Here is a 24,357-nt window from a genome sequence, read left to right as displayed (position 1 = left end):
GCATCGCGCTGGGGGTAACACATTGCCGCGGCCGCTGGAGGAGGTCCGACTGCCTATATACCGGAAGGCGGCTTCTCGACTGTCTTATCCCAGCAAGGGTGAAATGCCGGGCGTCTAGATGTAGACGCCCGCATTTCCCCGACGCCGGGAGACCGGTGCCCGGCATCACGATCATTCCATTGAATCGAGCCCTATAAATCCTAATATATCCCAGAATGTATCCGGGTTCTCAGAGGCTCTGGCAGAGAGAAGCAGTTGCCTAGTTATGCCCGTTCCAGTTTAGATGCGAGTAAAATGCGTATACTTGGCTCTGGAACATACGCAATGCTAAAAATTGCCTCAAAACTGTCTTGTGTGCATTATGTTTCGATGTGTCCCATTTCCCCCGGGCTTGGAGAAGGTCCATATAAGCAAATGACCAATTTTTTTTTTTCAACTTTCTAAACGGTGAAGTAGAGTGTCCAACACCTCATAGGTCGGCCATTTTCATTTATTTTGTATCTGATACATCACACAGGGCTTGATTTTGAATTGGGAATACAGCCAGTAACTGTGCACCTTGTCAGGACCATGATGCACTGCAGGTGGGTGATATAACATGCGCAGAGACCCCTGAACATGTTATGCACCTACCTGAGGTTACACCCGGTGCGGGCAGGGTTGTTGTGCCAGCAAAAAGGGCACATGGCTGCGTGGGACAGAGGGGGTGGCTTCACAGGTAGGGGGCATGGCCTTGCGGCCTAAACCCCACGTTTTAGTCACACCGGGGGTCTGGGAGATGCAGGCTGCCCCCAGGGACAAGTCTGTTTCAAAGTGGCGGCTCCCTCACTGTGTCAGGAGCCGAGTGCTGCACGTAATGCTGCAGTGCAGCACCTGGCTCCAGTCACTGAGGTGGAGTCTGCACATTGGTGTCACCCAGGTGCGGCCCGCACCCCCCTTGTGACGCCACTGCAGAGAGATATAAATGTGAGAGGGACGTGTCCTAGCCAGGGCCGGCTCCAGGGGTCGGCGCACTCTGTGCCTGCTCTCTAGTGTGCCCCTACATCGCGCGCGGTGCTGCCATGCGTGACCGAAAATGGGGGCGTGGTCTAATTACCATAGGCCACGCCTCCTACACAACGTTATTTGGAGCCTCCAAACAACATCAGGCTGGGGGGGGGGGGGGCGCATCCCAACCCCCCAATTTGACAGCGGGACAGTACTGCTGAAATCAGGATGTTGGGGAAGGGTGCGCCCTCTATGTGTGGCGCTCCTGTTCGATCTCACTGGTCGAACACCCCTAGAGCCTGCCTTGGTCCTAGCTGACCTATACACTGCTATGTGATAATAAATCTGTCCAGCATTTGCAGGCTACATGCAACAGCAGCCAGTATTTACCCTGCATGTCAATACAGTAAATATTGTCCCCCCCTTGTATTGCAGCATGGTTGTCCACAGTTACTTTTATTTTCGCTTTGCTCCTCCAACTCAGAAATTAGCCCCATACTGTCTGAGATAAAGAAGATTACATATAGAATTGCCACTTGCCCAAAGAAGATTTCTTTCAGCTGCTGAAAAATGCAGGGTCTCTAGCCCCCCTCCCCGCCCTCCATCACCAGCTCCTGCCCCTCCTAGGTCATGTATGTGTCTTCAGCCACAGTGATGCCCCTACAAGTTAAATCCTGTAAAGGCTATTACTCTAGGCCTGTGGGTTACTGCAAATCTTAATGTGTTTGCTTTAACTTGTTATTTATTTCTTCTCGTGTAAAACAAATATCTGCATAGAGAATGTTTTTGCTTTTTCGTTGCGTGAAGAAGAGAATTGGGATAGATGGGGGAGAGCAGCTGGGTAAAAGGAAGCAAACATTCTCTCTTCTAAATCTCTATTAATATAATAATCTTAGTCAAGCAATCATAACTATGGGGTCTATGTACTAAGCCTTATAGAGAGATAAAGTACCAGCCAATCAGCTCCTAACTCATTTTACAAACACAGCCTGTAAAGTGACAGGAGCTGATTGGTTGGTACTTTATCTCCATCCACTTTATCTCTCTCCAAGGCTTAGTACATAGCCCCTATATAAGGAGGAGGATTATTTTTTATTTTTTTTTAATATCTTTTTTTTTTTTATATTACATACATTTTTAAAAAGTTTTAAAACTCCTAAAAGTAGAAGTCACCCTGGAGCTCTGTGGCCTTTTTATATTAAAAAGTCACTTTTGGCCATTTATACCACCGTGAAGTCACTAGTTCTTAAAGAATTGACTGTTACCTCACAAAATGGCTGCTACCACTGTGAGTAGGTCTTTGGTTCTCAACCTGTACCCCAAGGTGTACCTCATATTTAAGGGATGCTTCAGTCCATTATATGTGTCTCAAAATAACAACAAAGGCATGAATAAATAATACAACAGATGCAAATGTAATCAGAAGGGGTATTTATTATTAAATGCATAATGAGTTGATAGGTGTAAATATACTGGGATTAAGTACATCTACACATATCAGGGGGCACTTAGCATAACTGTGACAGAGTTTAGCTTTAGTCTTGTTGACTTTGACTCTATAATGAATGGTGCTTCTTCTCTTAGATTTGCTGCTAAGCTGATCGAAGGTGTTCTCGACTTTAAGGCCATGATTGACAAGTAAGTGATGTGTTAAAGCAGTGTTCTCCCCAAACATTCCTAAAGCCAGGCAGCATTATACCTGGGGGGATATATAAATATATATAAGAAAATATAAAAAAAAAATAGTGCCACATGAGAGCGGGGATTTCGGTTGGGGGGTGGAGGGAGCTTAACTGGGTGCCAGGCGGCGTTAGAAAAGTGTCTGGTGGAGTGCCCATCACAAAGGCCCTGGGGAGAGCACTGCTTGAAGCTACGGTAACTCTCCTGACCGTGTGTCAGACTGTCTTGATTTATTTTTATCTTCCCATTGTCTATAGTGAGACCCTTCCTGTAGAATATCTTGGTGGTAAACAACTGTGTATGAATCAGTACTACCAGATCTTATCATCCTGCCGAGTACCAGGCCCGAAGCACGACTCTGTCGTCAACTATAGTCAAGTGAAGAAGCCCCCCACTCACATTACTGTGGTTCATAACTTCCAGGTGAGGCCCACGCTGTCTCAAGGATGATAGATGAATCTTATAATGAGAGGTCTCACAGCGGTAACTGTAACACACAAGGTGCTACCACCTTCAGAAGCCTTTTCATGTATTTACTTGTACTGTCTATTCACCTGTGCCATGCACTCACCTGTGCCATGCACTCACCTGTAACATGCCTTCCTGCAACCTTACATTATTTAGCAATCTGTATAACCGATATTTCTCTAACATCCTGTCTAGTGGACACTGCTATACCCCGGGGCAATGTTTTCCAAACCCAGTCCTCATGGAATCCGAGCAGTGCATGTTTTCCAGATCCTATAGTTGGAGCACAGGTGCATGGCTAACCCAGTAGATGTACATGTGGTAATTTTTAGCCTTGGAAACACGCACTGGATCCACAAGGACCGAGTTTGAGAAACACTGCCTTGGGATATAGAGGACACTGTGACAGGAGCAGGCACATCTTCGAACTAATAGTGGGTGACACAAATATACAATTATGCCTGATACTATACATACATGACTGAAAAGCGCAGAAGTAACTACGTTAGGTGCATTTAATAAGCCATGTACAACACAATGCATTAGCATAATCTGAAAGCGGACATCTCCAGTTTAAAAGAGTCAGAAATCCAGTTTGAGTAATAGTCAGAATTTGATTGGCAGTACAAAGAGATGACCAAAATAATCAGCTTGTAATTATATTTCATTAAAAAAAAAAAAAAAAAAAAAAAATATATATAATATATAATTTATTTATTTATTTATCAAGGACCTACCTACTATATATGTCATTGCATGGTCCCTGGTAGGACATATGAATATTTTAGTTACATGCCTCCAGCTCTGATACCGTTGCTCCTTACAGTAAGTGTTGTTCCCTGCATTGTAAGGCTATTATAGGTCACATAGGAGTTCCCTGCCAGTATAAAGTAACAAGGCAGCAAGTTGGGGTCCTTTATACAGGTCACAATACTCCACCAACATCTTTACTGTCTACTATATAATTATCCGCTAAGGTCCGTCCCATCTACGACATGCGCGCACTGCAGTGAGCGACGGGACAGACCTTAGCCGGAGAGGATGGAAGACCAGCTTGGAACGGGGCAATTATACAGCTATGGGAGGGAGATAGTGGGATGCAGAGGAAGGCAGACAGAGGTGACCCAGCGTATGCTGGCTCCGATATACTCGTACTAGTATTAATCATTTCCTGAATTCCTTCTGAATGTTGAAGCACCATTTATAGAAGTCTTGGGAGTACCAACATTACAAAATTAGTGGCTGTGACCCAACCATTCATCACCACTGTACTGGCTGACAGCACCTGTGTACAATGACCAGTATAATATCACCCGTGGAATGACCAGTATGAGGCACGCTGATTAAGTTGTTTATTGAGAAGTTACATTTTAGTAGTGTGACTGCCTTGCACCTGTATGTATGCCACCATTACAGACCGCAATATAAGTATGATGGTGTCATTTACAAATATTTGTGAAACTAAGTTTTAAAGTCTACAATATGTGCTGCGGGGGCAGCCATTTTGTATGCTGAACCAATTTTCATGATTGGGAATGAATAGAATGACTGTTGGTTCGTCCCACAAAATGTCTGCCTCCACTTCCTGTAAGCATCAGGGTCACTGTGAAAGATAGAATCTCCGGTGACGATTCCTGATTCACTTCATGGTTCTGTCATTTTGTTGCCTCAGTTTTTTGAGATGGATGTGTATAACAGCGACAGGACACCCCTCACTGAGGACCAGATATTCAGTCAGCTGGAAAAGATCTGGGGAACCTCCCTGCAGACCAACAAAGAACCCATCGGCGTCTTGACTACAAACCACAGGAATAGCTGGGCCAAGGCCTACAACAACTTTATCAAAGGTGAGCTGAGGAGACTATGCTATGTATGCTGTCCTTGCAATGAAGGGCCATACTCCCTAATCTACACCGCACAGTATTGTACGCTCTACTCAATACACGCCACATCTATGCTTAGCATTTATGGGTAACAGTGAGCCGGCTTGTGGTGAATCACAGACCCGTCCACTGCTGGGTGATCACTTTATAATGCTAGAAGTCAGGGTTACCTATCTGATGTTCAGAAGCAGGGTGTCTTGCATTATGGAGGACCTTTTATTTGAGGCCATCATGCTAGATGACATTTGACCAACTCTAAAGATGGCGTTACCTAAAGCTTCTGCTTACCCTACATATATATATTGTCAAATTATATATATATGTATGTATGTGTGTGTGTGTGTGTGTGTGTATGTATATATATATATATATATATATATATATATATATATATATATATATATATATATTTCCCCACTCTCCCAAAGTATAAAAAACGGGACTTGGGGATTGTAATCGCTGACCATGGCGTCCCTACCTCAGTAGACACCCGGTGCGGGCAGGTACGGCTGGGCGCATCAAGGGAAAAATAGGGCCTTGCCTCGCAGCCCGAACCCCCATTTTTGTATCACCGGGGGGTGCCAGAGATACAGACTGCCCCCAAGGACCAGCCAGTGTGAAGTGACGGCTCCCTCACTGTGTCAGGAGCCGAGTGCTGCACGGAATGCTACAGTACAGCACCCGTAGCACAGCGGCAGATGGTGACATACAGGGCTAACAGCGGCAGATGGTGACATACAGCGCTAGCAGTGGCAGATAAATAGTTGAGGTGTAACTCTGATCCAGAAGAGGTCTAATACTGTGTATATAGTCCGTTTCGGTAGCTTTAGGACAGTGAGGCATTTCAGGTCCAAAGCTCATGGTTGCTCATACATATTATTACACAGAAGCAATATCCTCATGCGGGTCCAAGTGACCTGCAGTAACCTGCTCCTGTTTGCCTTTTGTGAGTCCATGGCTGCTGTTTGGACTAGGACTGCTGCTTTGGTTATATTCTGTTTATATACTGCAGGCTTCTGTGTGTCTTTTCTAGGAAGCTGCTTGTCAGAATTGTGGCCTAATTAGGATAATTATAAAAGTGGCCTAATTATGATAATTAGGAAAGTGATTTAGAATTATGATCATGATTACTCTCAAAAATCGTAGCTGTTTTTTAAATAACACGGCTTCCATTAGCTGACTGTATGTAGGAACGCAAAGTAATGTTTATTGATGTGTGCTTTTGTCACCTGGTTGTGGTTTCTCATTCAGAGCTGCCTGGTGACACACATGCTAGAGATCGGTCATTTTCTTTGGTTAGAAAGAACCATATTTGGGGTCGCTCCTAGTACGGGTATACAGTATTTCCTTTTTTTTTTTCTCAAACTATTTTTTATTGACAGATTGCCAAAAAAGAGCAAAATACAAAATACAATGTCAGGTACAGATATTTGATAAAAAATATCCAATAACATACAAACAAATGTGAATAAAATATATAGCAGAAAAGGGGATGGAAAACACATACATAAATCCCATATAAAAAATTTGGTAAAGAGGGCCAACCGCATCAATCAAAAAGGTATTCCTGAACTTGGGATCTCCGACCGATACCATTCCGTTAAACCAAAACATTTTCTTAATGCTTCTTTTAATACATCCGAAACTGTATGAACATAGGGGAGCCATGTTTCAAAAAAGGTTTTCCTCTGTTTTTCTTTATGTAAAGAAGCTTCTGTCCAATCCATAAAAAATAAAAAGGAAAATTTGGTGTAAAATAAATTTATGGGAAGGAGATCAGTCGAGATCCATTGTGATAAAATGACTTTTTTAGCAGCTGCTGCCAATTTAATGAGTAAGATGCGGTTGCCCCTGGTCAGACCGTCACTACCTCTATTGGAATAAATACCCCAAAATAACCATTCTTTAGTTAATTCAAATCTAATCTTCAAACAATTAACAATATAGTTCTGAAGGAACTTCCAAAACACTTGAACCTGGGGGCAAAGCCAAAAGCAATGCATAATATCTGCCTCTGGAGCACCACATTTATAACAGTTAGAATTTTCTGCGTTTCCTATAATATATTTTAATTTTGGGGTGACGTATGCTCTATGCAGGATTTTCTGGTGCATTTCGGTGTAGGAAGATGAGGACAAAATTTTATTGAGTTTTTTGTATAGGACTCAAGAATATTTTTTATAGAAAGGTCCGGCAAGTCTATTTTCCATTTTAGTAATCCCGTTGAACCGGATTCTAAATTTAGAGTAGAACGTGAATGTGCATAAATGGATGAGGTGGAGGGGGGTCTTTAGGTTTAAATAATAACATTCTGGCTAGGGAGCAAAGTAGATCTAACTTCAAGCCTTGTGATACTTTTTGAGCATAACTCACGGCTTGTAAGAAGGGAAATAGTGGTATTAGAAGAAGAGGGAATTTATCCGTGTTTAGAAACTGAAATACATAGCCTAAACCTGCAGCGTGCCATACTTCAAAGATTGACGAGGCCAAGCCCGGAATAAAATGTGGGTTACCCCACAGTGGTAAGAATAATGAGTTAGATTTTTTTTTTTTTATATAAATTCTTTATTTTCAGAACAAAAACACATTTTTGTAACAGAAAATCAATACATAACACGGACTGTATATATAAGAAACATTACACACATATACAGACATATCCTTACATACAGACATCTCTGTTTTTGTTTTGTTTTTTTGTTTTTGTTTTTTTGTAAAAAGAAAAGAAAAAGAAAAATACATAAAATAAAATAGAGAGAGAGTAAGACAATGGGGGAAAAGGGGGAAGGTATGCAGATAGACCCTGAATGCACCGAAATAAGACAATTAAAAAAAAAAATATATATATATATATATATATATATATAATACACTTTTTTTTTTTTTCCTTTTCCCATAATTAAGAATGTGGAATGAGGGCTGCATATGAGGCAGAGGATTTAAAGTCAATCCATTTGGACCAAATCGCAGTAAACTCAGAGTGTTTCTCAGGGGCTGAATAGAGAACATCATCCATTGTCATATAGAAGTCAAGACGTTGACACCATTCCCAGACTGTAGGAGGGGTCCGGGAGCGCCAATGAACTGGGAGTACCGCCCTTGCCGCATTATTAATACGACTAAGGAGGGACTTTTTGTATAGAGAGATCGGGTCAGATGTATGTGAGAGCAACCAAAAATCCGAACCAGATGGTACAGTGAAGCCTAAGATCTCCGAAGCCAAGGCTATTATTTTACCCCAGAAGGGGATAATTAGTGGACAATCCCACCAGATGTGCATCATCGTACCGGTTTCCCCAAGACATCTCCAACAGAGAGGGGACACCGTGGGATAGCATTTGTGGAGAATGACCGGGCAACGGTACCATCGTGTCATGACCTCATATTGTGTTTCCAAAACCTCTAAACTGTTGGAGCACGCATTAGTAACTAGAAACACTCTGTCCCAATTGATATGTATATCTTTTTTAATAAAATCTCTATCCCAGGCCTTTGCAAAAAGAGGGTCTCCAGAAAACATGTTATGTAATAAAATCTTATATATACCCGAGATTATATGTGTAGGAGGTTGCCGATGCGAGCACATAGATTCAAAGGATGTCATATCTCTAGCAAATACTGAAGGACCCCCCAGAGAAGAGACAAAATGTCGGATCTGAGTGTAGGCCCAGAGAGATTGGGTTGCAAGAGAAGTATTGGCACATAGATCTGAAAAGGGTATGAGTTTACCATTGGCCACAAGGTGACCAGCTCTAATAATCCCTGCAGCAGACCATATGGAAGAAAACCGCCCAGAATTCCCAGGAGGGAAAAGGGGATTGTATAAGATAGGGGTAAGAGGAGATATCACTGAAGATATTCCGGGTTTTACTCGCAATTTTCTCCACATTTCTAAAGTAGGGCCCACTGTTGGGTGTGTGGAACGAACAATTTTGGAACACCACGGCAAAGTACTCAACTGAAGATTAGACGATTCTGCCTCCAGCTCCACCCACTGCTTACCCACTGTACCCCGAGTCCAATCTAGAACTCTACCGAGTACAATGGCCTGATAGTAAGTGGATATCATTGGTAATTGTTGGCCTCCCTGACTTTTCTGCCTAAAAAGCACTTCATGTTTAAATCTGGGCTTCCTACCTCCCCAGACAAATTTTCGGATGAGGGTATGTGCTTCTGACAAAAAGCTCGAGGGAAGAGCAATCTGTGTGGCCTGCAACAAATATAAGAGGCGCGGAAGAATATTCATCTTGATAATATTTAGGCGGCCTAGCCACAAAAACTTTTACAAACTCCACTTATCCAATTCTTTACGAATAGAAGTGATCAAAGGCGTATGATTAAGGGCAAACAGGTCACATAAACGTCTAGGAACAAATATGCCTAAGTATTTAAGAGAAGAAGTCTGCCATTTAAAGGGGAAGGAGGTACCAAGTGCAGACACTGTCTCAACCGAAGCGGTAACATTTAAGGCAACAGACTTACTATAATTAATCTTAAAATTAGAGAGGTCACCAAAACGCTGGAATTCTTTCATTAAATTAGGGAGAGAGGTAACCGGATTAGTTACTATTGCTAGCAGATCATCCGCAAAGAGGGCAAGGCGATAATCCCATGAACCCACCTTAAGACCCGTGATACTAGGATTCGCTCTAATTGCTCTCGCCAAGGCCTCCATGCAAAGTACAAAAACCAAGGGAGAGAGAGGGCAGCCCTGACGAGTACCATTTGATATGTTGACTGGGGCCGACAAGATCCCATTCACTCGTATCTGGGCGGAAGGGGCTCTATATAGGGCCAAAATTTTAGAAAGGAAGCTTGCACCCAACCCTAAGCAATTCAACACCCCTGTCATGAAACCCCAATCCACCCGGTCAAAAGCCTTTTCAGCGTCGGTGGAGAGGAGCACCATGGGAATATCAGAGGAGACTGCATGGTGTATTAAATCAAGGACTTTGGTGGTATTGTCCTTCACCTCCCTACCTGGGACAAAGCCCACCTGGTCAGAATGGATGATAGATGGGAGATGAGGCTTAAGCCGATTAGCTATAAGCTTCGCATAAAGCTTGACATCTACATTTAAGAGAGATATCGGGCGATAACTCGCCGGTAGTGATGGATCCTTGCCCTCCTTGGGGATAACCATAATGTGTGCTGCAAGCGATTGATCTGAGAAAGGGGTATACACTGAAACTGCATTACAGGCCCGTAACAAAAGAGGCAAGAGAGTATCTTGGTACGCCTTATAGTATGACCGCGTGAAGCCATCAGGACCAGGGCTCTTTCCGGATGGGAAGATTTGATGGCAACAGATAATTTGTCTTCTGTGAAAGGGGAGTCAAGAGCCTGTGTCACCGCTTCGGGGAGAATAGGGAAGTCTATTTCTTCCAAATACTTCTGAATCTGCAGTACTCGAGCTGCGTGATCTAAATTCGCATTATCCGGACCTAGATTATAGAGGGCAGAGTAAAAAGTCTGCTGCAATGTCCTTGTCGGTATGACAGAGATTACCTGTATGATCCTTGATACGTTGAAGATAAGTCAGGGATCTCTGAGCTCTAAGAGCCCTTGCCAGCATTTTGCCTGGTTTGTTCCCCCAACGATAATATTTATGGCGGCATCTTCGAAACCCTCTCCTAGCCCCTTCATAAAGTAAATCATTAAGAGCGTCTCTAGCCTTTTGAAGGTCTACAAATACATCAGAGGACATAGTAGATTTATGGGTAAGTTCGAGCATCTGGATTTTAGATAACAAAGCATCCCTACACTCAGGGTCCTATCTCAAAAAAAAGAAAACTAACTGAATAAATTTCCCCCGGACAACACATTTGTGAGCCTCCCAGATTGAGACTGATGAGACATCGTTGGTGACATTATGAGAGATGTACTCTCTTAGGGTTTCCCCAATTTGATCTTTACAGTAAGAGTCTCGGAGGAATTGCTCGTTAAACTTCCAGTTCCACTGGCGAGAAGGGGGATCACGCAGATACAAGGTTAAAAAAACAGGGGCGTGGTCAGAACCAGTAATCTGCCCAATAGCGGCATCTGCCAGGAGATCTAGATGGGAATGATCTACACAAAAATAATCAATGCGTGAATAAGAATTATGAGGGGAAGAATAAAAAGTGTAATCCCTCTCTGATGGATGTAAAAGTCTCCAAGTATCTACCAACTGAAAATCGTGCAGGGTCAGCCTGAATTTCCTAACCTCTCTAAAAGAGGTGCGTGAAGAGCCAGAAGTGGTGTCAAGAGAGGGCTCCAGAGCCCAGTTAAAATCTCCACCAACCCCTCGGATGCCCTCCAACTGATCTTCTATCATTTCTAATGACTTACGTAGAAAGCCAGACTGACCTTTATTGGGTACATATAAATTTACCAGAGAATATTTTTGATTAGCTATGGTAACCTTGACCAATAATCCCCTACCGTCCCCAATATGGACCACTGAGGTATCAGAGAGCACCAAATGTTTAGAAAACAATATGACCACCCCTCTAGCCTTGGCTTCGGAGAAATCATTGAAGTACCCCACTGGGAAATAACGAGATCGTAAAGATGGCGCCACACCTTTCTTAAAATGCGTCTCCTGGAGAAAAGCTATATCCACCTTATCTATATGTAACGTATGCAGAAGACTGGATTTTTTCTCCGGTATATTAAGACCCTTTACATTGTGAGAAAAAATAGTTAACTTAGCCATATTTAAAGTGTGTAGGAGAGTGTCTCAGTTGTCGGATACAAAGAACAGTTACCTGCATGCAGAGAGCGTCTACCAGCAAAAAGATATTGGGAGAAGAGGGGACACATAAGAGCCAAAAGGGAAGGAAGACAGGAAGAAAACAAAGGAAATACAAGGAAAACATGGAACAAATCCTAAAAAACAAAGGACATTGTAACATCAGATTAAATCTCAATTCAAAACTGAATATATTAGTGTAGTAAGAACAAAACTCCGTAATAAAGGCCATGGAAGCCCTTAAGGGGTCCATGGACATTGTATACACAACGGAGTAGGGGGAAATAGGAGGGTAATAGTGAACATGACACCTAAATAGGTCCTAAAACAAAAAGGGACCTATCTAAATTAGAGTAATATTAAAGTCAAGTATTCGCCTAGATCAGTAAAATATATAAAATCAATAGGAAAACATTAATCTAGAATATTAGAAATTAACATGAAATAATCAGGTTAAACAAGAACTGTTCATGGGCCATTGCGACCCACATAGACATCTAGCAGGATCGCATTTAAATGGAAGTGAAAAAGTATTAAGTGACCTAGAATGTATAGGAAAGACAGCAAAGATTAACAAGTAGACCACAAAAATCATCAAGCATAAAATAAAATGTTACGGACCATAATAACTGTCCTGATCAGGTAGTTTCCTCACTTTCAGCTGTAGGATCTCTTCCCGGTCTACGTCTGGAGCCTCGGGCTTGCTGCCAGGACTCCCTACGAGGTGGCACGGGGGCACTGGTATCCAATAAATCCAGCCAATTGGGGACTGAAATAGTAGGCAGACCCAGAGAAGAGCAAAACTGGGGCAATTCAGCAGGTTCTCGAAGAATATGGAGCTTCCCCTCATACATTACTTGCACACTTAGCGGAAAGCCCCATCGGAATTTAATGTCCCGCTTATGTAGTTCCTCTGTGAGAGGACGGAGAAGGCGCCTCTGTTGGAGCGTTGACCACGAAAGGTCCTGGAAAATCTGTACTGGACATCCATTGAAGTCGATCTCCTTTGTTTGTCTGGCATATCGTAGAATTTGCTCCTTAACCTTATAGTAATGCAATCGGCATATAATGTGTCTGGGTCTTTCAGAGGGCATACCTTGAGGGCGCAATGCCCTATGGGCTCGATCAAAATGAATCCGTGCATCAGGATCAGCATGTAAAAGTTCATTAAATATTTTGGTGAGAGCATCTTCAATTCCCGACTGAGGAATATCTTCAGGAACCCCCCGAATCCGCAGATTATTTAGTCTACCCCTATTATCAATATCGTCCAATCTACGCTGCATCGCCAACAATATACTGGAGTGGCGGGAGAACAAGGTGTTACATTCGCCAAGCTGGGTATCCACAGATTCCACATGTTCTTCCAAGGCAACCACTCTCTCTGCCACGTGGGTAAGGTCTGAGCGGATGGAGGAGATATGAGTCTGGACTGTTTCCTGAATCCGTTTTTCTAGTGATTGCAGATCTTGTTGAATGTCCTGCCGAGTCGGTAAGGACCGTAAATGTTGCAGAATCTCCCCTATATCGGACGATTGAGAAGAGGCAGGTGGGGTTAAATGAGGTGAATGAGACTCCTGGTTAGAGCCTCCATCTGAGCCCCCCGATGCCATGTGTGGAGAGGCAGAACCTGTTGAAGTACCAGTCGGAGGGGCAGAAACACCAAATAGAGTATGGAATGCAGAGTTAGATGATTTCCTAACTGGAGTGGCGGCCGGGCGTTTAGCTGTATTCTTCCTCCCCATGAGGATACATATCAGAGCGGATTGGCACAATAAGGAAAAGGCGGAATACCAGGCTTAGCAGAGAGTGGGTGTCATATTTCAGGTTCCCCTCAGTGACATGTTGTTATATCATGGTTGAAGCTGTCAGGGCATGCATTGTAGGGCTTAATATCCACAGAGTGCAAGGAGGCCACCAATCCAGCACACAGGCTCCTTTCATGCAGGTTATCAATTTAAGGCTGATTTGGGCAAGACAGAGTCTCCAAGGGCCCGTACAGGGCCAAGCAGATTGAGCAAGCAGCAACCTGGTCAGGACTCATATACACCTGCCTGTGCCACAGGCTTCTGATTAGCAGTATAATATAATATATAGGAGGCCTCAAAATGGCCGCCACCCGCGATTCGCGGCAATCGCGGCAGCTTCCTAGAGGTCTCAGAGGCTCAGGAGGGGTAAGTATAGTCTCACCTGGGGTCCCGGCAAGGCTGTAGAGGAGAGACAAGCGGCGGGCAGAGCGGCAATTCTCCGCGACGCCACTGGTCCAGGACGCGCCGGCGGGGGGCGAAATTTAGCCCGCGGCTTCTGGAGGCGACCTAGGCCGCAAGTGAATCGGCGCCGCGAGTCCGCCCACGGAGCCCAAACAAGGGGGGAGCGGCTCCTCTAGTGAGGAGGAAGAAGCCCAGGCCCCTCAGGGTAACAAGGTGAGACAGGGGGACCTGTATTTAGAGGGACTCTCCAGGGAGCTGAGAGGAGACACATCCACACTGCCCGACAGCTAGGCCACGCCCCCCATGAGTTAGATTTTGATACCTTCAAGCTAGACCTAGTCAATCTCCACGCCATACATGTGGACTGTATTAGGATGTTTTCCTTTATTGAAGCTGGGAAAAATTGTGGAGGGGTGTCCAACAAAGAGATGAGGTTACAATCAGGGATAAAGGCCTGTTCTATATGTCGTTTCGTATAAACATCAGAGCCACAGGGTATACAGTATTTCCATACAGGAAGCATACATCAAAGCATGTTTCAGAAGATATCTGTATACATATGTAACCAGTAGAATTCACTATGTTTCCGATGTGTAAGTCCCAAATCTCGCATTTCACTGCATCACTCCACAAATCCCTCCAATGGCTGATTTGGAGTGACAGGCAATTTGTCTGCATTTCGTGGTCGGAGATTAAAAAAACAAAACGTTTATCCTTCTGTATTCCTAGTTGGCCGCATATGACCATATACATTTGCTTGTGAAAGTAGCCATCGGCACAGTCGGCGTGCATTTGCACCAGCCCTATAACTGTGCAAGAATTCCATCTGCCCCATTGCTGCCGAATTACAAACTCAGATAATTGCCGAAGGGGAAAACTTTGCTCGTCTTTAAATGAGGTTATCCTGCCCAGCTGACCCAGGTTATAGTAACCAGGGTGGTTCTGAAGAAGACTGGCGGCTATTTGAATCTTTCCCTAAGAACCCATAACAATCTCTTCTTCCATGATCTGTTCTGCTTTATCCCTTATGGAAAGAGAGCTGTGTCAGACTATTTAACAAGGCTTTTTCTTCTCCGTCCAGATAAAACCAACAAAGAGTCGGTGAGAACAATTCAGAAGAGCATCTTCACGGTGTGCCTGGATGCCCCAATGCCCAGAGTCTCTGACGAGCTGTACATGAGCCGCGTGGCTGCGCAGATGTTACATGGCGGAGGCAGCCGCTTGAACAGTGGCAATAGGTGGTTTGACAAAACCCTCCAGGTAAGACCTAGTGGTCTCTGGGAGAGTTTCATCTACAGTTTAAGGTCACCATTGGCTGCACAGGGCTCTTCATGGGCTTTTGTTCTTAGTTTATAGTGGCGGAGGATGGTTCGTGTGGTCTGGTGTACGAGCACGCTCCTGCGGAAGGACCACCCATCGTGGCTTTGCTGGATCACGTTGTTGAATACACGTAAGAATCCTGTACTGAGAGTGGCCTCTAAAGAGAAAACTAAATCCCAGCGCAGTCACTAGTGTGAATTATTTGTGTCATAACACTTTTATAAATGTGATCTAAGCAGGAATAGTGCTTGACCTAGCGTGTATGTGACCGCTGAGGACTGGAACTCAAGACCTACAGCTCATTCTATCTGTGCGCCATCGGAAAAGGTCTTGAGAAACGCGGCTCATTTAAGTTCCCGGATGAATTTCCCATATTGAGCCTAATTCATATTGAGCCGATATGTGTAGTTATTTCTACTGCCTACGTGTCTGAGTCGCACCACGCATACGGCCTGATTGTCTGCACACAGAGACGCAGCACAGAATCAGACGTAGAGTCTGAGCATTATGGTGGACATTTCTTGGGAGGTAACGGGGTTGGCGAAGCTGACGCCGGGAGGTCGCTGACGGCGGCTGGGTACAAAGACGCACAGCTGCTCACACAGGACGCCATACGGAGATTCTGCACCTGCTATAGGTCTGGTGTAAGTTTCTATGGTGTGTGACCTGAGACTGGAAATACATCATCTTAAGTCACTGCATGTGGGCGTCTCAGCCCTTCAAAATTGGGATGCGGCATCAGCATAAAGACGCAGCACAGAATCCACCCCAGTATGGCATTCAACCATTCAGTTCCACATATTTTATTCACGTATAAATTTAATATGAGTGGTGGTCTGTATGAATGTGGGCAGGGCGGATCTATATCCATAAGGGTCCAACGACTAAGTGCTGCCCGTGCACCGACCCTCCTCTCTGCCATTTGAGCATGGGCACTTGTATCTGCAGTGAAGCCTATATGGGAGCACAGAAACTCCTTTACGATCCCCCCTACCCTCATGCAATTCCATGTGACAGCCCGAACGGTGGGACCTGTTTATTTAGGGCATATGGACAGACAGTGGAAGTTTCTAAATTTTTATTTTGCTACAACTTTGTATTCGTTGACAGACCGCCTACTCTATAACTATAACAGGGGGGAGAGCGCGTTAGTCCCATACTACTGCCATCGCTTAGCATCTATTGCTGTAGTCGTGTCTGTGACCATATTCTAATGCTAGTACCAGCCCTTCCCTGGTGTACAGCTGTGCGTCTGACTGTGCTAGGGCTCCGATGCCCACTTTGAGCATCTTTAGATGCTGTAATACCGCTCGGTGCCTCTTTAGAAACCACCATCAGTTGCACCATCCTAACTTGCACCAGCCCTATGCTAGGTTAGATGAAGCCTCTAAATTGGCAACTACTTCAGCAACGCTCCCATAGCACACCCATAAGACGTACAGTCCCAGTGTGTCTGTAGCCACTTCCTTGCCTCTAAAATCGCTACGGTGACTCGCATGTAGTCACCATCCTGGCGCATACAATGGTGGTGGACAGAATCCCGGCTCCAAAATTCTGACTGCTGCAATCCCAACGGTGAGTATTGGGGCTAATCTGTGTGAGGGGAGGGTTAGAGTCAGTTTGTATGTGTATGTGTTTGTGGGGTGGGGGTTAGAACAGGCTGCGATGAGGGGAGGGCTAGGGATAAGCTGTGGGGGGGATGGTTGGGGCTAGGCTGCGGGGGGGAAGGGTTAGGCTAGGGTGGGTTAGAGGTAGGGTTAGTACACATACCTGCATGCGTCAGGATTTGCGCCATCTGGATTGCGCTGCTGGGATTCTGACCGCCGGCATTAACAGCGCCAGGATTGCGTGCCCAACCCCTGTGACTTTGTAAGAACACAATCTGGGAGCATGTACAGTAAAATTGCTCATCTGCGTCTGACATGGACATAGCAGGCGAGTTAGAATCCGGCCCTGTGCAAGGAGTAATTGAACCGATCTTCTCAATTTTCAGAGAACCTATTGACAGAAGAGCTGCACCACCGTAGGATATGAATCTGATCTCCAACATGTCTGGAGCCTGATGCTCAAAGACAGAAGTGTTATAGTTCTGCTAAATATGTATATACTGATAGTCCTGTACTCGAGTACTCAGAGATAATATGGTAATGGGTGCTACATGTATAATGATAGTGTATGAGACATCCAAGCCATAGGAATAGTAATACACCTTGAATGCATGTACTATCCACACTGTAATAGATATTCTACATAGTGGTCAGATTGCAGCGTACATATATTGTACTTACACCTTGTCACACCTAAAATATATGCATTTATCTATACTAATATAATAAGAACGTTGCGTCTGTCTGTTTGTTCCAAGTTGGCACAAAAACTATTAAAGCGGTTGTCATGAAAACTGCGTCATTGTGTAATGGTATCTCCTAGATATAACCGGCACTTTGTTTCATCTCCATCTGTAAAGTTAAAGCTGAGCAATAACAAAATCAAAATGTATTGCTATCATCAATGCAAGAGATAGGTGCAGCACCATGCGTGCGGCCGGTAAGGGGTGGGGGGAGCGGTGCTTTGGGCCCTCGGTCACTTGAATAGGATAGGCTACATAAGCAGTCTGTGCACAGAGCACACAGTGACATAGGTGTGAGTGGTGGGTGAATAGGATAGGCTACATAGCAGTCTGTGCATAGGGCACAGTGACATTGGTGTGAGTGGTGGGTGAATAGGATAGGCTACATAGCAGTCTGTGCACAGGGCACACAGTGATATAGGTGTGAGTGGTGGGTGAATAGGATAGGCTACATAGCAGTCTGTGCACAGGGCATACAGTGACATTGGTGTGAGTGGTGGGTGAATAGGATAGGCTACATAAGCAGTCTGTGCACAGAGCACACAGTGACATAGGTGTGAGTGGTGGGTGAATAGGATAGGCTACATAGCAGTCTGTGCATAGGGCACAGTGACATTGGTGTGAGTGGTGGGTGAATAGGATAGGCTACATAGCAGTCTGTGCACAGGGCACACAGTGATATAGGTGTGAGTGGTGGGTGAATAGGATAGGCTACATAGCAGTCTGTGCACAGGGCATACAGTGACATAGGTGTGAGTGGTGGGTGAATAGGATAGGCTACATAGCAGTCTGTGCACAGGGCACACAGTGACATTGGTGTGAGTGGTGGATGAATAGGATAGGTTACATAGCAGTCTGTGCACAGGGCACACAGTGATATTGGTGTGAGTGGTGGGTGAATAGGATAGGTTACATAGCAGTCTGTGCACAGGGCACACAGTGACATTGGTGTGAGCGGTGGGTGAATAGGATAGGTTACATAGCAGTCTGTGCACAGGGCACACAGTGACATTGGTGTGAGCGGTGGGTGAATAGGATAGGCTACATAGCAGTCTGTGCACAGGGCACACAGTGACATTGGTGTGAGTGGTGGGTGAATAGGATAGGTTACATAGCAGTCTGCACAGGGCACACAGTGACATTGGTGTGAGTGGTGGGTGAATAGGATAAGCTACATAGCAGTCTGTGCACAGGGCACACAGTGACATTGGTGTGAGTGGTGGATGAATAGGATAGGTTACATAGCAGTCTGTGCACAGGGCACACAGTGACATTGGTGTGAGTGGTGGGTGAATAGGATAAGCTACATAGCAGTCTGTGCACAGGGCACACAGTGACATTGGTGTGAGTGGTGGATGAATAGGATAGGTTACATAGCAGTCTGTGCACAGGGCACACAGTGACATTGGTATGAGTGGTGGGTGAATAGGATAAGCTACATAGCAGTCTGTGCACAGGGCACACAGTGACATTGGTGTGAGAGGTGGGTGAATAGGATAGGTTACATAGCAGTCTGTGCACAGGGCACACAATGACATTGGTGTGAGTGGTGGGTGAATAGGATAGGTTACATAGCAGTCTGTGCACAGGGCACACAATGACATTGGTGTGAGTGGTGGGTGAATAGGATAGGTTACATAGCAGTCTGTGCACAGGGCACACAGTGACATTGGTGTGAGTGGTGGGTGAATAGGATAAGCTACATAGCAGTCTGTGCACAGGGCACACAGTGACATTGGTGTGAGTGGTGGATGAATATGATAGGTTACATAGCAGTCTGTGCACAGGGCACACAGTGACATTGGTGTGAGTGGTGGGTGAATAGGATAGGTTACATAGCAGTCTGTGCACAGGGCACACAGTGACATTGGTGTGAGTGGTGGATGAATAGGATAGGTTACATAGCAGTCTGTGCACAGGGCACACAGTGACATTGGTGTGAGTGGTGGGTGAATAGGATAGGTTACATAGCAGTCTGTGCACAGGGCACACAGTGACATTGGTGTGAGTGGTGGGTGAATAGGATAGGTTACATAGCAGTCTGTGCACAGGGCACACAGTGACATTCGTGTGAGTGGTGGGTGAATAGAGGCTACATAGCAGTCTGTGCACAGGGCACACCGTGACATTGGTGTGAGTGGTGGGTGAAGGCGCTGCTGCTACCAGTCTGTATAGCGCTGCTGGTCACGTGGGCCACTCCCGCAACAGGGCCCCTGTACATAGCAGTACAACTAGAACACTTCAAATAATAAAATGCTGGCAGAAGCGATTTCATTGTGGGCAAAGCCGCGGGCAACAGCGAGTTTCCAATAAACTGCGATGGAGTCAGGGTGTCACATTTGTTTAGCAGACTTTAGTGTCTATTTGTAAGAAGTAAACGCCATGGCTCTTAGGTTCTGCATATTATAAACTAGATGGTGAGCCGCAGGCTCTGACCTCTGTGTGTTCACGCAGGAAAAAGCCGGACTTTGTGCGCTCACCGATGGTCTCCCTGCCGATGCCCAAGAAGCTGCGGTTCAATATCACTCCAGATATCAAGAATGACATTGAGAAAGCCAAGCAAAACCTGAACATGTGAGTGCACAGAACCGATGGTGACAGCATTTATTCATCTTAGTTAGATATTGTACTAGAAACAGCAACTTTACAGCAGTGAAACTAAGTATCACAGCATTCCCTGCCGGCCAATGACACGCTTGGAGTTGCAGCCTTATAACAGACCCAAGTGCCGCCTAAGTCTTCTCTACAGAGAGATCACACATGGCCGAGGGTAGACGGAGAGTGGCGATTTCTAGTTACCCTATGATGCCCATAGAGGGCGTCACCTGCTACAGCACATTCTGGGGAAATGCTCTGCACATACATCCATCAGGCCTCCTTATGCTAGTACCTCGCTAAGGGCTACAGCTCAGGATGATCACTGAACTCCTCTGACTATTGGGCAGGTTTTATGGATCTTACTTTTCCTAATACCCTGTATTATTATTATTAGAAGGTATTTATATAGTGCACACATAGGGCCTCATTCAGAGCCGCTCGCTCTGAATCAGGGCCGGGCTTTTTTTTTTTTTTTTTGGAGCGGCCTCTTGACCACCCACAGCTAATCCGAGCGGCCAGGATGATGGTCGCGATGGCCAAGACCATCGCGACCATCAGGCTTGCGACGAGACCCTTGTGGTAGGGTCTCGCCCATCGCAAGCCCCAGAGAGCTTTCGACTCTTAACAGAGCCGGAAGCTCTCCACTGACATCACTCGTGATGTCAGTGGGGCCGCCCCCAAACGGCAAGCGTTCTCATGGCCTCCGTTTGAGGCCCCCCCACCCGGCCCGCCCATCAAACGGGGCGAGCTGTCACTTAGCCTCCAGTGAAACTTGTCTGAAGCAGATCGCACTACTATTTATATTTCTTCCTCATCGTTTTGTATTTCCTCCTCTTTTCTTTAAGAATGGTTCACGATCTGGACATTAAAGTCTTCGTTTATCATGTGTTTGGGAAGAATTTTCCAAAGACGGAGAAGTTGAGCCCCGATGCCTTTATCCAAGTGGCACTGCAGCTGGCCTATTACCGGTACGTACGGGGACTGTATGGCTGGGTCCGCCGAGAGGCAGCTGGGCACTACCGTGTTATAGGGAAATAATTCTGGTCTGCCCAGCAGAAGTGGTTACAAACTATTTCTGCCACATGGTGCCTGAGCTCAAAGGGGCAGATCCAATTAGATGTGGAGGGCACGGGAACGGCTCCTGCCAGCTACATGCATGGCCTCACAGAAGGCGGAGTCTGCTCGCAGCCCATAGAGGTCCTGCCGTAACTCTCAGATAAATGCGCAACCTGATCTACGGACGGCAGCTCACGTGTAATTGAATCTGCCCCAAAGATAATGATTGTATTTATATTGTATACCAAATTGTATTCTGCTTTGAAACCACTTTTATGACTCTGGCACAAGATGATCTCATGTCTTGGTCCCCCTCCACCTGATATCTGTTGCATTGAACAGAGCAGTAATACAAGGTGACCTCCTAATACATGATTTGCTGTGTTCTGTGTAGGATGTACGGTTGCGCCTGTGCCACTTACGAGAGTGCATCGCTGCGAATGTTCCGCTTAGGGAGGACGGACACCATCCGCTCCGCCTCTGTGCAGTCTCTGGAGTTTGTGAAAGGAATAGAGGATTCTGGGAAACCGGTAACAAGTGTTGGAATTTGGCACAATTGCTTTATATATTCTGTACATACAGGCGTGTTTTTACTAGAGGCTTGCTATCAGGTGAAGAGTTAATAAACGTGGGTTTTGTTGGCTCTTTTTTTCCCCATTCTTAGAACCAAGAGAAAGTAGATCTGCTGAGGAAAGCGGTCCAAACCCATCGCTCATACACAGACACGGTAAGATCATAGGGCAGCACATGGCCGCTGGGATTCTAGATACAGAGCGACAGTCACTCATTTATAGCTGTGGTGCTAATAGGGAACTGCCCTTATTTTTATTCTTCTCCAATAGATGAGAGTTGCAAATTGTTACTGACATACATGTAAATGGTGCATGCAGGCGTCAGAATATAACCATTACTCGCATACCTCCCCGGCTGATCTCCACACTAGACGTAGCGACTGATTATGTGACACCCCGACTTAAGTCTATGTGCTATGGCTCCATTTTTTTCTGCGAGTTCCTAGGAGCTTTATGACCTATATCGTAAAAGCCCTTGTACTGCCACCTTGTGTTTATATGTGGTAATAAACCTACTCACTGGTTGCTTAATATGTTGATATACTGTACTAACTTACTGATATACTAACTCTTACTACTGCAGAGCAAAGTACCAGCAATTAATCTTGTTGTTGGTCAGAGAACATGATTTAAACTAAAAATATATGCATCGGGTTTAATATGACATTCTCAGATTTGATCTAAACCAGTGGTTCCCAATCTCTGTCCTCAAGGCACCGTAACAGTCCAGGTATTCAGGATATCCATGCTTGAGCACAGATGGTTAAATCAAATTGAATTGCGTACTAATTAAGCCTGCTGTGCTCAAGCATTGGTATCCTGAAAACCTGGACTGTTAGGGTGCCTTGAGGGTCGAGTTTGGGAACCACTTATCTAAAGTAATACTAACTGCGAGATCTATAGGAACCTGCTGTCCTTGGAGCCTGGCAGGACGTTTATAAAGGATGAGTGTGTATAATAAAAGTCTACTTATCCTAATATGCTACCAAATACTCGTGTGTGTCCTAGAGAAACGGTCAGGGTCTGTATGCCGGAACCCACGGCTGAATTGTTCTGCCAAAAGGAATTGGTCGGTTATAGGTTAATGCTTACACTCCAACTTAAGAAAGGCATGGGGGGGTTGGTATGCTTCCAGGAAAAGGACCATGAAATAAATACCATATATCGTCCTCCCCTTTGCTTGCTACAGGCTATAAACGGTAATGCCATAGACCGCCATCTATTGGGATTGAAGCTACAAGGCATTGAAGATTTGGTCAGCATTCCTGAAATCTTTATGGACACCTCCTATGCTATGGCAATGCACTTTAACCTCTCCACTAGCCAGGTATAACATGAGCTGTGTGTCCTGTCATCCCCACCAATGCTATGTAGCCTGATGTGTTCCACGCCTGACTCTGTATGTTGTTTTTTAGGTCCCTGCTAAAACAGACTGCGTCATGTGCTTTGGTCCGGTGGTGCCTGACGGATATGGCGTTTGCTATAACCCTATGGAGGATCACATCAATTTCTCTGTATCTGCGTTTAACAGCTGTGCCGAAACGAATGCCGCAAGAATGGCGCATTATTTGGAAAAGGCTCTGTGTGATATGCAGACACTCATCCAGAGCACACCAAAATCCAAGCTCTAGCCTAGCAGAATGGACCTTAGCCCTGGCTAGAGACTCATACCAGACCTTAACTAGTCCTGTGCGGGCTTGAACAGAGATCACTGGGGGGGACTAGTATATCTGTGCTCTTTGCAGCTATGGTATTAGGTGTGACCTCCCCTCCCTGGATTGTTAGCGTAATCAGAACTTAATCGCCAGAATGCTCCAATCAAGATTCACTACTTTGAAAAAAGCAAAAACACCCAGAATAATATACACTAATCTGTACATGTCAGTGATTTTTAATGTTGCTTTCTCTATGTACTTAGCCACCTTCATTTTAAGAAAAAAAAAACATTTTTTGCAGGGAAGTGTAATGAATATTGAAAGAAAAATCTTTGTTTACTCCATAATGGATATATAGAGCGTTTACAGATGGTGAGGCTGGAGGTGCCTTGTACACAGTGTGCCAACTATGAATTTACTACATACCCCAATGAGACAAAAAGTAGGTGATGGCTGCACTGTAAAGAAGTAGAATTGACAAGCACTGGTCCAATCTTAAATATGTATTAAAGGGGATTGATCACATTTTTGGAAGTTCTTTAATACAGTGCTGGAGCCTCTACACCTGTGTTTTTTTTTTTTTTTTTTTTTTAAAGTGCCAACGCATTTCGCACACACTGCCTTTACCAGTGCGTGATAAAATATGTAATGAAGGACATATGGTGGACTGAGCCTGCATTTTACCTTGGTGGTTAGTGTAACCACTGGAGAACTTTTATATTTTTCTCTTAATGCAGATGTCGGAGCCATCATTCGCTGCCTAAGTTGCCAACTCACGGAAGACACAACGCAGCCAAAACACCGCCCACCGTTTCTTAAACTATAAAGTGAAGCCCTTTGCTACT

General features: G+C 45.0%; 1 protein-coding gene across 1 annotated transcript in view; it reads left to right on the top strand.

Moving 5' to 3' along the window:
• The window catches only part of CRAT (carnitine O-acetyltransferase), a 50,602-nt gene extending 26,818 nt beyond the window's left edge, over positions 1–23,784 (top strand). Inside the window, exons 4-14 of the mRNA XM_088453460.1 lie at positions 2,572–2,625; positions 2,925–3,090; positions 4,808–4,982; positions 15,043–15,221; positions 15,311–15,411; positions 20,086–20,205; positions 21,075–21,197; positions 21,680–21,815; positions 21,950–22,012; positions 23,047–23,184; positions 23,273–23,784. Coding sequence (XP_088309586.1) covers positions 2,572–2,625; positions 2,925–3,090; positions 4,808–4,982; positions 15,043–15,221; positions 15,311–15,411; positions 20,086–20,205; positions 21,075–21,197; positions 21,680–21,815; positions 21,950–22,012; positions 23,047–23,184; positions 23,273–23,488 — 1,471 coding nt within the window. The 3' untranslated portion in view covers positions 23,489–23,784. The remainder of the gene's footprint in view (positions 1–2,571; positions 2,626–2,924; positions 3,091–4,807; positions 4,983–15,042; positions 15,222–15,310; positions 15,412–20,085; positions 20,206–21,074; positions 21,198–21,679; positions 21,816–21,949; positions 22,013–23,046; positions 23,185–23,272) is intronic.
• Positions 23,785–24,357: the final 573 nt, after the last annotated feature.

Source organism: Taudactylus pleione, unplaced genomic scaffold, assembly GCF_031769625.1.
Source record: "Taudactylus pleione unplaced genomic scaffold, aTauple2 ptg000579l, whole genome shotgun sequence".
Classification (NCBI taxonomy): Eukaryota; Metazoa; Chordata; class Amphibia; order Anura; family Myobatrachidae; genus Taudactylus; species Taudactylus pleione.
Note: the sequence above shows the minus strand (reverse complement) of the source record. Positions and strands in the feature narration are given on the sequence as shown.